Source organism: Triticum urartu, chromosome 5A (genome assembly GCF_056163025.1).
Source record: "Triticum urartu cultivar PI428250 chromosome 5A, HENAU_Tu73, whole genome shotgun sequence".
In the NCBI taxonomy this organism is placed as follows: domain Eukaryota; kingdom Viridiplantae; phylum Streptophyta; class Magnoliopsida; order Poales; family Poaceae; genus Triticum; species Triticum urartu.
This window is the reverse complement of record NC_141877.1, coordinates 415,246,199-415,264,345: the sequence shown is the minus strand read 5'-3', so window position 1 is coordinate 415,264,345 and position 18,147 is coordinate 415,246,199. Positions and strand designations below refer to the sequence as shown.

The window sequence follows — 18,147 nt, the reverse complement described above, 5'->3', positions numbered from 1 at the left end:
CCTCGCCCTGCGGCAGCCTTTTCCTCCATCTCAAACTCGGCACTGTTTGCAATTGATCGCTCCTGTTACCAAGCGTTTGAGCTCCATAATCATCGCTCCAACGTACGTAGCATTGGTTTCCTTGGCATTACGGTCCTGGCCGCCCAGGCCTGCCCCCATACCGGCCGGGCGGGCGGACCCAAGGCACATCACCGGCACGGCACGGCACGGACGAGCGCAGAGGCTCATCACAAGTCACGAACCGGCCCGCACAGTCGCCTCCGTCCGTCCGTCCGTCCGTCCGCCCTTGATCTTCTTTCTCTCTCATTAAACCCCACCCCACCCCAGCCCTGCGGCGGCACTCTCTCTCTCTCTCTCTAAACCCCACGCGCCCTGCTCCCTCTCCTCGCTTTGCTATTATTGCCCGCGCAGCGCGAGCTATATGGAGGGACTCCTCGCCTCCGCCTTCATTTCCACCACCTGCTCTGCTCCGCTCCGCTCCGCTCCTCCCCAGCCCACGCCCCCGCCTCCATCCCCTCGCGTCGCACGCACGCGCTCGCCTGCGCCGCTCAGATTCCTCGCATCACCGCCGGCCAGCGCGCAACCGCCGCTCCCCCGAGCCTCCTGCTGCTAGCTGCCGCCCCGGTGCCGGCGCCGGCGCCTAATGCGGGCCGGTGGCTAAGCCTAAGCCCTCCGGGTCCGGGCGTGTGAGAGACAAAGAGACATGGGGGAGGGCGCGGTGGTGGTGCTGGAGGCGCCCAAGCCCAGGTCGCCGCCGAGGTACCCGGACATGTGCGGCCGCCGGCGCCTGCAGCTGGAGGTGCAGATCCTTGACCGCGAGCTCACGTTCCTCAAGGTAAGCCACGGCTGCGTTTCTCTGAATCACTCTCTCTCTGACCACCGCCTCGGCCGCCGCGCCGCTCACTGCTCCATTGCTCCGCCCTCTTCCATTGACTTTGCCGATCCCATTTTTAAAAACAAGATCCGATTTGCCCGTCGCTCGCTCATCTACTACTAGTAGACCCACAGGTCGTTGGTGTCAAGGGCGACGAACGCCACGTCGTCCTTGTTTATTTTCTACCCTGCGTAGGTACGGCTAGGCCGTTCAATTCTTTAGTAGTATTAATCTACTGCTGCTCCTGCATCTAGGCTAGTGGTTAGGGTTGTTTATCTCGGCCGTGTCCTGGGGATTCGAGCTGCGAATGGGGAGGGGAGAGGGGGAGGCGGCGTCGCGCACCCCGGCGTGCGCGGCGCAGACAATCCGGGGCCGGACAAGCGTTTGCCCTCTTTGGGTGTGCCATGGATGTACCTTTTCGTGTTTGGTCCGGTTCCTTGCGGGAAAAGAAGGCATGGGCAGTGGCCAGTGATGATGATGAGAGTGGCCCTGTCAGTCGCATGCATGTATGGAAGCGCTGTCGTGTCGCCGTTCTTGCTTGCTTGCTACGACTAGCCTGGGCACGGCCCGTGGCCACGCATTATTCCGCCGTGCGAAGCTGGAGTTGATGGGCTGCCATCCAGCTTTGGGGCCTTTTATGCGATAGATTTTGTGTTTTTCCTTGGGGGAGAAGAGAATAATGCCCTTTTTCTTTTGTTACAAAACACATGGTGCTCTGCTTTCAAGGAGCAGATTTCCGAAGGTGCTCAGGTGACGGGGTTCCCTTCTTCTTTATGCCTTTGTGATAGCGGTTGCTTTAGAATCATAGTAACTTTGTTTAAAGCAGGAGCTAGTCCTGTCCAGTCCAGACTATTGTTGCTGCTTTTAAGCATCCATTTGCTGGTACTGTACAGAAGAAAGCTTTAAATTTTAGTCAGTCACATTTTCCATTTTATCGGTGAATCTCTCTTCTTGAATTATCTATAAAACACCTATGAGGTCCTACATAATATTTACAGGACCAATTCTCTGGTAATTTTACCACATTCATGCATATCAAATGGAGAAAGATCTACTACCTACAGTGGGTGACTTTTGACATGAACCCTGTTTCGCAGGACGAGCTACATTTACTTGAAGGGGCTCAACCGGTCTCACGTTCTGGTTGCTTGAAAGAGTATGTATACACCATCATCCTCCCTGCATTGCAAACTAGTATTCCACTTCAATTTTGTTCCAACTAGTTAAGTATAGGATGCAATTTATGTTTATTTACTCTAGTGTGCCTGTTTCTGTTTTCTTTATCAACTGCATTGCGTTTTCATGTCTGACATCCAAAGTTATTGCCATATGTATGGATTAGTCTGTAAGTCGTACCTTCATACAGTTTCTGTTTCAGTTTGATCTCTGTAAAATTTCTGTTCATCTGTTCCGTATTCTAAACTTGGAAGCCATGCTCTGAAAGCAGTAGTACTCACCAACAAAACCCACTTGCATCAGAACGTTTATTATACGAGTTTATTTTGGAGTGACGTTTTGTGGGTTCCATCGTTACACGATATTGCTCTTCAAGTTAAAATAGCTGAAATGGAGATGTAAATGCTTGAGGGAACTCAAAACACAATTCTCTTGCAAAGCATTGGACTAGTCACTAGTCTAATTCCTTGCTTTGTTCATGGCTAGAGCTAGCCTTTAATTTCTTATACATGTCGCCTATATGCTCGCACAATAGTTTTACTTTGTCTATTGTTACAAGCTATTTTTTAAACGTGCTGCTAATATCTGTGCACAATGCTTTTCAGGGTAAATGAGTTTGTTGGTACAAAACAAGACCCACTAATACCAATGTAAGGCCCTCTATACTCAAACATCCTATTTGTTTTAAGCATGTATATAGTTTTTTTTATGAAACCATTTTTTTGCAGTAACAAAAGGAAGCACCGGTCCTGCCGTCTTTATTGGTGGATCAGGTATCTCTTCTCCTATATTGCTTCCAGTCATTTAGTGGCAAGAGTATGCAAGTTCTGATAATAATTCATGCTGGCAATATAGAATCTGTCCAAGAGAAAATGACATTGCAGTAGCAAATAGCACTATGAAAGATATTCATTTGTACTACCTCCGTACCAAAATATATGACGTTTTGGTAGGCCATTTTAGCCTACCAAAATGTCTTATATTTTGGAATGGAGGTAGTAGTTCTGAATGCTTGTTTTCAGGTGGCATGATAGTTATTTGCCCAAAACTTGTAACCTTCCTTCCAGTAGAGTACACAAACATTTTCCAATTAATTATCTCTACTATGATTCTGGCAGCAGCGATATTAAATTGGCGGAAAATGTTTTTCCTGCAGATCAAAACTGTGCATATGTGCTTCATGGCTGTGCTGCTCCTGCCAATGCCTACCAACTTGCAAAAGACCAAGGTGCTTCGACTGTTCATGCTGCGAGCCAAACTGCTCATGCTGCAGCCCGAACTGCTGCAGCTGCAGCTGCTTCAAGATCCCTCCATGCTGCAAACCAAGCTGCGGCTGCTTCGACTGCTGCAGCTGCAGCTGCAGCAAACCACAGTGCTGCAGTGGCGGCTGTAACCCTTGCGGCGAGTGCAAGCCGGAGTGCGGCTCATGTTCCGGCGGCGGCTGCTGCGGCGACTGCAAGCCAAGCTGCAGCTGCTGCGGCGAGCAGTGCTGCAGCTGCGCGGGCTGCTCCTGCCCTCGATGCACAGGGGGCTGCCTCAGCTGCTTCAAGCTCCCCAAATGCTCCTGCGCACGGTGCTTCAACTGCCAGTCGTCCTGCTGCAAGGGGCAGCCGTCGTGCTTCAGGTGCCAGTCGTCGTGCTGCGACAAGGGGGGCTGCTGCAGCGGCGGGTCGTGCCTGAGCTGCCCGAAGCCGTCGTGCCCCGAGTGCTCCTGCGGGTGCGTGTGGTCGTGCAAAAACTGTACAGACGGATGCCGATGCGCCCGGTGCTGTGCTGGCGGGTGCCTGTGCTAAGTTAGGCCACATGGTGTTTAAGCCTTTCTCTTTTGGTAGTAGTTGCCTTTGTGCTTGCTGTTTTAAGCCTTTGTTTGGGTCCGTTCGGGGCGATTGACATATGGTGGGTGTTTCTCACATGTAAAGAAATAACTTGACCTCCGGATCACAAGGCGGAGTGAAGTAGCTCTAGTATCAGTAGCCAAGTTATATATTGGTGATGCACATTGTCAAGCATTTTACAGTGTTTTTTTTATTCGGGGGATGCATCAAGTTATTTTCCACGCTCAGGGCCTCATTCGACTAACCATGATCATCTCATTCTTCCTTTCCCTTTCTGGATCTTGTTCTCTGACTGATGTATTTCCGTTAAGTTTTTAATGGAAAGGAGCAGAGCCCGGTTTTAATTTACTTTTTTGCGAAATTTTAAAACTAATTATGATCACTTTCATCATGGTTAATGATAAGGGAAACGTTTACAAACGGTGCACCGGCCGAAGCTTCGGCCGGTCCCGCGCATGCCGCTTGATCCAGCGCTCCCGCATCTCCCGATCCACGTTTGCATGTTGGTTTTCTTTTCTTGGCCCATCACTTGGTCTTAGGCCCACCACGTTTACTCGGTCAGCTCTATTTTCACCAACCGCTCAAGCTATGGGGTGGGAAAAAGAGCTACAACTGCAAACGGACGAAGTTGCATCCGTTTCTTGCTGCGATGACGACGATTTTTGCTGCAACTGTCGTTGTCTTTTGCTACGACCAACGTGTTTATTTGCTACATCCATTTTTAATGGTGATGATTGGTGGCCGTCGTTCATGCAGATGACCGGGACAACGATTTTTACTGCAACTGTCGTTGGATTTGCTACAACTGACGAAGAAATTTGCTACATCAATTCATGGCAGAGATGCACCCGGGACAACAACGACGGTGATTTTTGGTTGCAAATGTCATTGTCTTCTGCTACCACCCGCGAGTTTTTGCTACATCTATCTTAATGGTGATGATTGGTGGCCATCACTCGTGCAACCCTGTGCATCGAACATCAACGGTGGAAAAAACCTTCAACCATCGATTTTCTTGCCCAAATGAAAAAAGCTGCAACCGTTTACATGAAAGCTTCAACCCTACATTTAAAAAGCTTTAACCTATTTACATGAAATCACTGGAACCGGCTTTTCTTCCTCGACGATGGCCATGGCGTCTCTCTGTAGCATTTTTTTCTGCACTCTAGGTTGAAGCTGTTGGGGAACGTAGTAATTTCAAAAAATTTCCTACGCACACGCAAGATCATGGTGATGCATAGCAACGAGAGGGGAGAGTGTTGTCTACGTACCCTCGTAGACCGTTCGTGGAAGCGTTATATCAACGCGGTTGATGTAGTCGTACGTCTTCACGTCCGACCGATCCAAGTACCAAAAGCACGGCACCTCCGAGTTCTGCACACGTTCGGCTCGGTGACGTCCTCGCCTTCTCGATCCAGCAAGAAGGGCGGAGTAGTAGATGAGTTCCGGCAGCACGACGGCGTGGTGACGGTGTTGGTGAAGAACAATCTCCACAGGGCTTCGCCTAAGCACTACGAAAACTATGACAGAGGATAAACTAGAGGGGACGGGGTTGCCGGCACACGGCTTGGTGTTTCTTGATGTGTCTTTGATGCTAGCCCTACCCCTCTATTTATATGTTGAGCCCTGGGGTCGAAACTTGGAGTAAAAGCCTCCTCAAAGTCGGTTTCACCCGAAAGGCAAGAGTCCTTCTAGGACTCCAGGGCTAGACGCCAAGGTTCCCGGCGTCTACCCCCTAGACGCCAGGGTTCCTGGCGTCTAGCCTCTGGTCTCCGCAAAACTTACTTTTGCACTTTCCAAAAGCCTCGTGGGCTTTCCCCTTTGGCCCAGATAAAGTGTTCTCGTGCCCAAACATTTTGAGAAACATCTGGAACCCCTTCCGGTGAATTCCGGAACCCTTCCGGAGATCAAACACTACTATCCACATATCAATCTTTACTTCCGGACCATTCCGGAGTTCCTCGTCATATCTGTGATCTCATCCAAAACTCCGAACAACATTCGGTCACCAACATACATAACTCATAGTACTATATCGTCAACGAACGTTAAGCGTGCGGACCCTACGGGTTCGAGAACTATGTAGACATGACCGAGACACCTCTCTTGTCAATAACCAATAGCGGGACCTGGATGCCCATATTGGCTCCTACATACTCTACGAAGATCTTTATCGGTCAGACCGCATAACAACATACATTGTTCCCTTTGTCATCGGTATGTTACTTGCCCGAGATTCGATCGTCGGTATCTCAATACCTAGTTCAATCTCGTTACCGACAAGTCTCTTTACTCGTTCCGTAATACATCATCCCGCAACTAACTCATTTAGTTGCAATGCTTGCAAGGCTTATAGTGATGTGCATTACCGAGTGGGCCCAGAGATACCTCTCCGACAATCGCAGTGACAAATCCTAATCTCGAAATACGCCAACCCAACAAGTACCTTTGGAGACACCTGTAGAGCACCTTTATAATCACCCAGTTACGTTGTGACGTTTGGTGGCACACAAAGTGTTCCTCCGGTAAACGGGAGTTGCATAATCTCATAGTCATAGGAACATGTATAAGTCATGAAGAAAGCAATAGCAACAAACTAAACGATCAAGTGCTAAGCTAACGGAATGGGTCAAGTCAATCACATCATTCTCCTAATGATGTGACCCCGTTAATCAAATGACAACTCATGTCTATGGTTAGGAAACATAACCATCTTTGATCAACGAGCTAGTCAAGTAGACGCATACTAGTGACACTCTGTTTGTCTATGTATTCACACATGTATTATGTTTCCGGTTAATACAATTCTAGCATGAATAATAAACATTTATCATGAAATAAGGAAATAAATAATAACTTTATTATTGCCTCTAGGGCATATTTCCTTCAGAAGCACCGTCGTCGCCATTGTTTTTGCCAGTTGCAGCTTCCTCGCAGCATGGTCACAACATTTTTTTGCTGACGGTTCCAGCAATCGGCGTCTGGCAGTCTCTCGCTGTTGAAACAAATTACGTTGCCGGTTCCAGCTTTTGTGCATACTGTTTGTAACATCGACGGTGACGGCATCACGACTTTCCACTACTGCTCTGGCCGGTTGCAACTTTCCTGGCGGTCGGTTCCAGCTTTTTATCACCACGGTTGCAGCACCCCTGGTGATCGGTTCCAGCATGCATCGCCACAGTCGCGTGGTAGCCGTCTCCAGCACCGGTGGCGGCCTGCAGAGCACGAGCGACGTCCTGGGCGATATTTTTTGCTACACCCGGAGGCCCTTTTTGTTGTGAGCAGTGATGGATTTTGCTACCATTGATGTACATGGCGGCAGCGAGGCTACGAGGGCGGCGCCGGCAAGGCTACGAGAGGCGACGACGACGAGGCTATGAGCGGCGGCGGCGAGGCTTTTGAGCGCCGCCCGGCGAGTGGTGGTAGCGGGGGCTCGAGCGAGAAGAGAGCACAGCTGTTGCATGGATCAGTGTCAAAATTTGCATCGACGTAACCCTTTACGACGAACCTTCTGTCACTTCCATAATCGAGAAACATATCCTTATTCCACTAAGGATAATTTTGACCAATGTCCAGTGATCTGCTCCTAGATCACTATTGTACTCCGTTGCCAAACTCAGGGCAGGGTATACAATAGGTCTGGTACACAGCATGGCATACTTTATAGAACCTATGGCTGAGGCATAGGGAATGACTTTCATTCTCTCTCTATCTTCTGCCGTGGTCGGGTTTTGAGTCGTACTCAACTTCACACCTTGTAACACAGGCAAGAACTCCTTCTTTGGCTGTTCCATTTTGAACTACTTCAAAATCTTGCCAAGGTATGTACTCATTGAAAAACTTATCAAGCATCTTGATCTATCTCTATAGATCTTGATGCTCAATATGTAAGCAGCTTCACCGAGGTCTTTCTTTGAAAAAAACTCCTTTCAAACATTCCTTTATACTTTGCAGAATAATTCTACATTATCTCCGATCAACAATATGTCTTTCACATATACTTAGAAATGTTGTAGTGCTCCCACTCACTTTTTTGTAAATACAGGCTTCACCGCAAGTCTGTATAAAACTATATGCTTTGATCAACTTATCAAAGCGTATATTCCAACTCCGAGATGCTTGCACCAGTCCATAGATGGATCGCTGGAGCTTGCATATTTTGTTAGTACCTTTAGGATTGACAAAACCTTCTGGTTGCATCATATACAACTCTTCTTTAGTAAATCCATTAAGGAATGCAGTTTTTGTTTATCCATTTGCCAGATTTCATAAAATGCGGCAATTGCTAACATGATTCGGACAGACTTAAGCATAGATACGAGTGAGAAACTCTCATCGTAGTCAACACCTTGAACTTGTCGAAAACCTTTTTGCGACAATTCTAGCTTTGTAGATAGTAACACTACTATCAGCGTCCGTCTTCCTCTTAAAGATCCATTTAATCTCAATGGCTCACCGATCATTGGGCAAGTCAATCAAAGTCCATACTTTGCTCTCATACATGGATCTCATCTCAGGTTTCATGGCCTCAAGCCATTTCGCGGAATCTGGGCTCATCATCGCTTCCTCATAGTTCGTAGGCTCGTCATGGTCAAGTAGCATGACCTCCAGAATAGGATTACCGTACCACTCTGGTGCGGATCTCACTCTGGTTTACCTACGAGGTTCGGTAGCAACTTGATCTGAAGTTACATGATCATCATCATTAGCTTCCTCACTAATTGGTGTAGTAGTCACAGGAACATATTTTGTGATGAACTACTTTCCAATAAGGGAGCAGGTACATTTACCTCATCAAGTTCTACTTTCCTCCCACTCACTTCTTTCGAGAAAAACTCCTTTTCTAGAAAGGATCCATTCAAAGCAACGAATATATTGCCTTCGGATCTGTGATAGAAGGTGTACCCAACATTTTCTTTTGGGTATCCTATGAAGACGCACTTCTCCGATTTGGGTTAGAGCTTATTAGGTTGAAACTTTTTCACACAAGCATTGCAACCTCAATCTTTAAGAAACGATAGCTTAGGTTTCTTGCCAAACCATAGTTCATATGGTGTCGTCTCAACGGATTTAGATGGTGCCATATTTAACGTGAATGCAGCTGTCTCTAATGCATAACCCCAAAACGATAGTGGTAGATCGGTAAGAGACATCATAGATCGCACCATATCTAATAAAGTACGGTCATGACGTTTGGACACACCATTACACTGTGGTGTTCCAGGTGGCGTGAGTAGTGAAACTATTTCACATTGTTTTTAACTGAATTCAAAACTCGTAACTCAAATATTTTACTTCTGCGATCATATCATAGAAACTTTTATTTTGTTACGATGATTCTCCACTTCACTCTGAAATTCTTTGAACTTTTGAAATGTTTCAGACTTGTGTTTCATCAAGTAGATATACTCATATCTGCTCAAATCATCTGTGAAGATCAGAAAATAATGATACCTGCCGCGAGCTTCAATATTCGTCGGACCACATACATCAGTATGCATGATTTCCAACAAATCTGTTGCTTGCTGCATTGTTCCGGAGAACGGAGTCTTAGTCATCTTGCCCATGAGGCATGGTTCGCAAGCATCAAGTGATTCATAATCAAGTGATTCCAAAAGTCCATCAGCATGGAGTTTCTTCATGCGCTTTACACCAATATGATCTAAACGGCAGTGCCACAAATAAGTTGCACTATCATTATTAACTTTGCATCTTTTGGTTTCAATATTATGAATATGTGTATCACTACGATCGAGATCCAACGAACCATTTGTTGGGGAACGTTGCAGAAAACAAAAATTTTCCTACGGTTTCACCAAGATCCATCTAGGAGTTCATCTAGCAACGAGTGACTAGATGCATCTACGTACCTTGTAGATCGCGAGCGGAAGCGTTCAAAGAACGGGGATGATGTAGTCGAACACGACGTGATCCAAATCACCGAAGATCTTAGCACCGAACGGACGGTGCCTCCGCGTTCAACACACGTACGGAACGGATGACGTCTCCTCCTTTCTTGATCCAGCAAGGGGGGAAGAGAGGTTGATGAAGATCCAGCAGCACGACGGCGTGGTGGTGGATGTAGGGCGTCACAGTAGCAGGGCTTCGCCTATACTACGAGAGAGAGACGTAACGGGGAGAGAGGAAGCACCAAAGGCTGAGGTATGAAGTCCTCCCTCTCCTCAACTATATATAGGAGGGCCAAGGGGGGGTGGTGCGCAGCCTAGGAGATCCAATCTCCTAGGTGCGGCTGCCAAGGGGAGGTTTCCCTCCCCCCCAAGGCACCTAGGGGTGCCTTCCACCACTTGGACTCTTCCTTGGTGGAAACCCTAGGCGCATGGGCCTATAGGGGGTGGCGCCCCAGCCCACTATGGGCTGGGTTCCCTCCTATTTCAGCCCATGGGGCCCTCCGGGATAGGTGGCCCCACCCGGTGGGCCCCCGGGACCCCTCCGGTGGTCCCGGTACAATACCGATAACCCCGAAACTTGTCCCGATGGCCGAAACAGCACTTCCTATATATAATTCTTTACCTCCGGACTATTCCGGAACTCCTCGTGATGTCCGGGATCTCATCCGGGACTCCGAAGAACATTCGGGTTACTGCATACACATATCTTCATAACCCTAGCGTCACCGAACCTTAAGTGTGTAGACCCTACGGGTTCGGGAGACAAGCAGACATGACCGAGACGACTCTCCGGTCAATAACCAACAGCGGGATCTGGATACCCATGATGGCTCCCACATGCTCCACGATGATCTCATCGGATGAACCACGATGTCGAGGATTAATCAACACCGTATACAATTCCCTTTGTCAATCGGTATGTTACTTGCCCGAGACTCGATCGTCGGTATCCCAATACCTTGTTCAATCTCGTTACCGGCAAGTCACTTTACTCGTACCGTAATGCATGATCCCGTGACCAACCACTTGGTCACCTTGAGCTCATAATGATGATGCATTACCGAGTGGGCCCAGTGATACCTCTCCGTTATCCAGAGTGACAAATCCCAGTCTCGATCCGTGTCAACCCAACAGACACTTTCGGAGATACCTGTAATGCACCTTTATAGTCACCCAGTTACGTTGTGACGTTTGATACACCCAAAGCACTCCTACGGTATCCGGGAGTTACACGATCTCATGGTCAAAGGAAAAGATACTTGACATTGGAAAAGCTCTAGCAAACGAACTACACGATCTTTGTGCTATGCTTAGGATTGGGTCTTGTCCATCACATCATTCTCCTAATGATGTGATCCCGTTATCAATGACATCCAATGTCCATAGCCAGGAAATCATGACTATCTGTTGATCAACGAGCTAGTCAACTAGAGGCTTACTAGGGACATATTATGGTCTATGTATTCACACGTGTATTACGATTTCCGGATAATACAGTTATAGCATGAATAAAGACAATTATCATGAACAAAGAAATATAATAATAATGCTTTTATTATTGCCTCTAGGGCATATTTCCAACAGTCTCCCACTTGCACTAGAGTCAATAATCTAGTTACATTGTGATGAATCGAACACCCATGGAATTCTGGTGTTGATCATGTTTTGCCCTAGGGAGAGGTTTAGTCAACGGATCTGCTATTTCAGGTCCGTATGTACTTTACAAATCTCTATGTCTCCATCTTGAACATTTTCACGAATGGAGTTGAAGCGACGCTTGATGTGCCTTGTCTTCTTGTGAAACCTGGGCTCCTTGGCAAGTGCAATAGCTCCAGTGTTGTCACAAAAGAGTTTGATTGGCCCCGACGCATTGGGTATGACTCCTAGGTCGGTGATGAACTCCTTCACCCATATAGCTTCATGTGCTGCCTCCGAGGCTGCGATGTACTCCGCTTCACATGTAGATCCCGCCACGACGCTCTGTTTGCAGCTGCACCAGCTCACTGCTCCACCATTCAACATATACACGTATCCGGTTTGTGACTTAGAGTCATCCAGATCTGTGTCGAAGCTAGCGTCGACGTAACCCTTTACGACGAGCTCTTCGTCACCTCCATAAACAAGAAACATGTCCTTTGTCCTTTTCAGGTACTTCAGGATATTCTTGACCGCTGTCCAGTGTTCCTTGCCGGGATTACTTTGGTACCTTCCTACCAAACTTACGGCAAGGTTTACATCAGGTCTGGTACACAGCATGGCATACATAATAGAACCTATGGCTGAGGCATAGGGGATGATACTCATCTCTTCTATCTCTTCTGCCGTGGTCGGGCATTGAGCTGAGCTCAATCTCACACCTTGCAAAACAGGCAAGAACCCTTTCTTGGACTGATCCATTTTGAACTTCTTCAAAATCTTATCAAGGTATGTGCTTTGTGAAAGACCTATGAGGCGTCGTGATCTATCCCTATAGATCTTGATGCCTAATATATAAGCAGCTTCTCCAAGGTCCTTCATTGAAAAACTCTTATTCAAGTAGGCCTTGATGCTGTCCAAGAGTTCTATATCATTTCCCATCAAAAGTATGTCATCTACATATAATATGAGAAATGCTACAGAGCTCCCACTCACTTTCTTGTAAACGCAGGCTTCTCCATAAGTCTGCGTAAACCCAAACGCTTTGATCATCTCATCAAAGTGAATGTTCCAACTCCGAGATGCTTGCACCAGCCCATAAATCGAGCGTTGGAGCTTGCACACCTTGTCAGCATTCTTAGGATCGACAAAACCTTCCGGCTGCATCATATACAACTCTTCCTTAAGGAAACCATTAAGGAATGCCGTTTTGACGTCCATTTGCCATATCTCATAATCGTAGAATGCGGCAATCGCTAACATGATTCGAACGGACTTTAGCTTTGCTACCGGTGAGAAAGTCTCATCGTAGTCAATTCCTTGAACTTGTCGATAACCCTTAGCGACAAGCCGAGCTTTATAGATGGTCACATTACCATCCGCGTATGTCTTCTTCTTGAAGATCCATTTATTTTCTATGGCTCGCCCTTCAACGGGCAAGTCAGTCAAAGTCCATACTTCGTTTTCATACATGGATCTTATCTCGGATTTCATGGCTTCTAGCCATTTGTCGGAATCCGGGCCTGCCATCGCTTCTTCATAGTTCGAAGGTTCACTGTTGTCTAACAACATGATTTCCAAGACAGGGTTGCCGTACCACTCTGGTGCGGAACGTGTCCTTGTGGACCTTCGAATTTCAGTAGGAGCTTGATCAGAAGTATCTTGATCATCATCAATAACTTCCTCTCTAGTTGGTGCAGGCGCCTCAGGAACATTTTCTTGAGTTGCGCCATTTTCCGGTTCAAGAGGTAATACTTCATCAAGTTCTACCTTCCTCCCACTTACTTCTTTCGAGAGAAACTCTTTCTCCAGAAAGGATCCATTCTTGGCAACAAAGATCTTGCCTTCGGATCTGAGGTAGAAGATATACCCAATGGTTTCTTTAGGGTATCCTATGAAGACGCATTTTTCCGATTTGGGTTCGAGCTTTTCAGGTTGAAGTTTCCTGACATAAGCATCGCATCCCCAAACTTTTAGAAACGACAGCTTAGGTTTCTTCCCAAACCATAATTCAAACGGTGTCGTCTCAACGGATTTCGACGGAGCCCTATTTAAAGTGAATGCGGCAGTCTCTAAAGCATAGCCCCAAAAAGATAGCGGTAAATCGGTAAGAGACATCATAGATCGCACCATATCTAATAGAGTGTGATTACGACGTTCGGACACACCATTACGCTGAGGTGTTCCAGGCGGCGTGAGTTGTGAAACTATTCCACATTTTCTTAAGTGTGTGCCAAATTCGTGACTCAAGTATTCTCCTCCACGATCTGATCGTAGAAACTTGATTTTCCTGTCACGTTGATTCTCAACTTCACTCTGAAATTCCTTGAACTTTTCAAAGGTTTCAGACTTGTGTTTCATTAAATAGACATACCCATATCTACTTAAGTCATCAGTGAGGGTGAGAACATAATGATAGCCACCGCGAGCCTCAACACTCATTGGACCGCACACATCAGTATGTATGATTTCCAATAAGTTGGTTGCTCGCTCCATTGTTCCTGAGAACGGAGTCTTGGTCATTTTACCCATGAGGCATGGTTCGCACGTGTCAAATGATTCATAATCAAGAGACTCTAAAAGTCCATCTGCATGGAGCTTCTTCATGCGTTTGACACCTATGTGACCAAGGCGGCAGTGCCACAAGTATGTGGGACTATCGTTATCAACTTTACATCTTTTGGTATTCACACTATGAATATGTGTAATATTACGTTCGAGATTCATTAAGAATAAACCATTGACCATCGGAGCATGACCATAAAATATATCTCTCATATAAATAGAACAACCATTATTCTCAGATTTAAATGAGTAGCCATCTCGTATTAAACGAGATCCCGATACAATGTTCATGCTCAAACTTGGCACGAAATAACAATTATTGAGGTTTATAACTAATCCCGTAGGTAAATGTAGAGGTAGCGTGCCGACGGCGATCACATCGACCTTGGAACCATTCCCGACGCGCATCGTCACCTCGTCCTTTGCCAGTCTCTGTTTATTCTGCAGCTCCTGCTGTGAGTTACAAATATGAGCAACGGCACCGGTATCAAATACCCAGGAGTTACTTCGAGTACTGGTAAGGTACACATCAATTACATGTATATCACATATACCTTTTGTTTTGCCGGCCTTCTTGTCCGCTAAGTATTTGGAGCAGTTCCGCTTCCAGTGACCCTTCCCTTTGCAATAAAAGCACTCCGTCTCAGGCTTGGGTCCATACTTTGACTTCTTCTTCCCAGCAGCTTGCTTGCCGGGCGCGGCAACTTCCTTGCCGTCCTTCTCAAAGTTCTTTTTACCCTTGCCCTTCTTGAACTTAGTGGTTTTATTGACCATCAACACTTGATGTTCCTTCTTGACTTCTACCTCTGCTGATTTCAGCATTGCAAATACTTCAGGAATGGTCTTTTCCATCCCCTGCATATTGAAGTTCATCACAAAGTTCTTGTAGCTTGGTGGAAGCGACTGGAGGATTCTGTCAATGACCGCATCATCCGGGAGATTAACTCCCAGCTGAGTCAAGCGGTTATGTAACCCAGACATAGTGAGTATGTGCTCACTGACAGAACTATTTTCCTCCATCTTACAGCTGAAGAACTTATCGGAGACTTCATATCTCTCGATCCGGGCATGAGCTTGAAAAACCATTTTTAGCTCTTCGAACATCTCATATGCTCCATGTCTCTCAAAACGCTTTTGGAGCCCCGGCTCTAAGCTGTAAAGCATGCCGCACTGAACGAGGGAGTAGTCATCGGCACGTGTCTGCCAAGCGTTCATAACGTCTTGGTTCTGTGGGACGGGTGGATCACCTAGCGGTGCTTGTAGGACATAATCTTTCTTGGCAGCTATGAGGATGATCCTCAGGTTCCGGACCCAGTCCGTATAGTTGCTGCCATCGTCTTTCAGCTTGGTTTTCTCTAGGAACGCGTTGAAATTGAATACAACGTTGGCCATTTGATCTACAAGACATATTGTAAAGATTTTAGACTAAGTTCATGATAATTAAGTTCATCTAATCAAATTATTAATGAACTCCCACTTAGATAGACATCCCTCTTCTAGTCATCTAAGTATAACATGATCCGAGTTGGCTAGGCCGTGTCCGATCATCACGTGACACGGACTAGTCAACGTCGGTGAACATCTTCATGTTGATCGTATCTTCTATACGACTCATGCTCGACCTTTCGGTCTTCTGTGTTCCGAGGCCATGTCTATGCACATGCTAGGCTCGTCAAGTCAACCTAAGTGTATTGCATGTGTAAATCTGTCTTACACCCGTTGTATGTGAACGTAAGGATCTATCACACCCGATCATCACGTGGTGCTTCGAAACGACGAACTGTAGCAACGGTGCACAGTTAGGGGGAACACTTTCTTGAAATTATTATGAGGGATCATCTTATTTACTACTGTCGTTCTAAGCAAACAAGATGCAAAACATGATAAACATCACATGCAATCAAATAATAATAGTGACATGATATGGCCAATATCACATAGCTCCTTTGATCTCCATCTTGGGGCTCCATGATCATCCTGTCACCGTCATACTCATGTAAGTTGTGATTCCTATTACAATAGCATGAACATCTCATACATCACATATAGATCATTCATCATTCATCACAACTTTGGCCATATCACATCACATAGCATACCCTGCAAAAACAAGTTAGACGTTCTCTAATTGTTGTTTGCATGTTTTACGTGGCTGCTATGGGTTTCTAGCAAGAACGTTTCTTACCTACGCAAAGACCACAACGTGATATGCCAATTGCTATTTACCCTTCATAAGGACCCTTTTCATCGAATCCGATCCGACTAAAGTAGGAGAGACAGACACCCGCTAGCCACCTTATGCAACTAGTGCATGTCAGTCGGTGGAACCTGTCTCACGTAAGAGTACGTGTAAGGTCGGTCTAGGCCGCTTCATCCCACGATGCCGCCGAATCAAGATAAGACTAGTAACGGCAAGCATATTGAACAAAATCAACGCCCACAACTACTTTGTGTTCTACTCGTGCAAGAGAACTACGCATAGACCTAGCTCATGATGCCACTGTTGGGGAACGTTGCAGAAAACAAAAATTTTCCTACGGTTTCACCAAGATCCATCTAGGAGTTCATCTAGCAACGAGTGATTAGATGCATCTACATACCTTGTAGATCGCGAGCGGAAGCGTTCAAAGAACGGGGATGATGTAGTCGAACACGACGTGATCCAAATCACCGAAGATCTTAGCACCGAACGGACGGTGCCTCCGCGTTCAACACACATACGGAACGGATGACGTCTCCTCCTTTCTTGATCCAGCAAGGGGGGAAGAGAGGTTGATGAAGATCCAGCAGCACGACGGCGTGGTGGTGGATGCAGGGCGTCACAGTAGCAGGGCTTCGCCTATACTACGAGAGAGAGACGTAACGGGGAGAGAGGAAGCACCAAAGGCTGAGGTATGAAGTCCTCCCTCTCCTCAACTATATATAGGAGGGCCAAGGGGGGGTGGTGCGCAGCCTAGGAGATCCAATCTCCTAGATGCGGCTGCCAAGGGGAGGTTTCCCTCCCCCCAAGGCACCTAGGGGTGCCTTCCACCACTTGGACTCTTCCTTGGTGGAAACCCTAGGCGCATGGGCCTATAGGGGGTGGCGCCCCAGCCCACTATGGGCTGGGTTCCCTCCTATTTCAGCCCATGGGGCCCTCCGGGATAGGTGGCCCCACCCGGTGGGCCCCCGGGACCCCTCCGGTGGTCCCGGTACAATACCGATAACCCCGAAACTTGTCCCGATGGCCGAAACAGCACTTCCTATATATAATTCTTTACCTCCGGACTATTCCGGAACTCCTCGTGACGTCCGGGATCTCATCCGTGACTCCGAACAACATTCGGGTTACTGCATACACATATCTTCATAACCCTAGCGTCACTGAACCTTAAGTGTGTAGACCCTACGGGTTCGGGAGACAAGCAGACATGACCGAGACGACTCTCCGGTCAATAACCAACAGCGGGATCTGGATACCCATGATGGCTCCCACATGCTCCACGATGATCTCATCGGATGAACCACGATGTCGAGGATTAATCAACCCCGTATACAATTCCCTTTGTCAATCGGTATGTTACTTGCCCGAGACTCGATCGTCGGTATCCCAATACCTTGTTCAATCTCGTTACCGGCAAGTCACTTTACTCGTACCGTAATGCATGATCCCGTGACCAACCACTTGGTCACCTTGAGCTCATAATGATGATGCATTACCGAGTGGGCCCAGTGATACCTCTCCGTTATCCAGAGTGACAAATCCCAGTCTCGATCCGTGTCAACCCAATAGACACTTTCGGAGATACCTGTAATGCACCTTTATAGTCACCCAGTTACGTTGTGACGTTTGATACACCCAAAGCACTCCTACGGTATCCGGGAGTTACACGATCTCATGGTCAAAGGAAAAGATACTTGACATTGGAAAAGCTCTAGCAAACGAACTACACGATCTTTGTGCTATGCTTAGGATTGGGTCTTGTCCATCACATCATTCTCCTAATGATGTGATCCCGTTATCAATGACATCCAATGTCCATAGCCAGGAAATCATGACTATCTGTTGATCAACGAGCTAGTCAACTAGAGGCTTACTAGGGACATATTATGGTCTATGTATTCACACGTGTATTACGATTTCCGGATAATACAGTTATATCATGAATAAAGA

General features: G+C 46.9%; 1 protein-coding gene across 1 annotated transcript; it reads left to right on the top strand.

The window, feature by feature from the left end:
• The first annotated feature begins 339 nt into the window (after positions 1–339).
• On the top strand, positions 340–4,043 carry LOC125509324 (uncharacterized). Its single transcript, XM_048674281.2, has 5 exons — positions 340–835; positions 1,972–2,030; positions 2,656–2,700; positions 2,779–2,823; positions 3,207–4,043. The coding sequence occupies exons 1-5, from the start codon at positions 704–706 to the stop codon at positions 3,841–3,843; spliced, it is 918 nt and encodes a 305-aa protein (XP_048530238.1). The 5' UTR covers positions 340–703; the 3' UTR covers positions 3,844–4,043.
• The last annotated feature ends 14,104 nt before the right edge of the window (positions 4,044–18,147 follow it).

Bases quoted from the DNA above. Each gene is read 5' to 3' on its own strand.
- LOC125509324 (XM_048674281.2), top strand. From the start codon at position 704: ATGGGGGAGGGCGCGGTGGTGGTGCTGGAGGCGCCCAAGCCCAGGTCG. The intron at 836-1,971 runs GTAAGCCACGGC...CCTGTTTCGCAG, and splicing joins GCGAGCTCACGTTCCTCAAG to GACGAGCTACATTTACTTGA. The intron at 2,031-2,655 runs GTATGTATACAC...AATGCTTTTCAG, and splicing joins CGTTCTGGTTGCTTGAAAGA to GGTAAATGAGTTTGTTGGTA.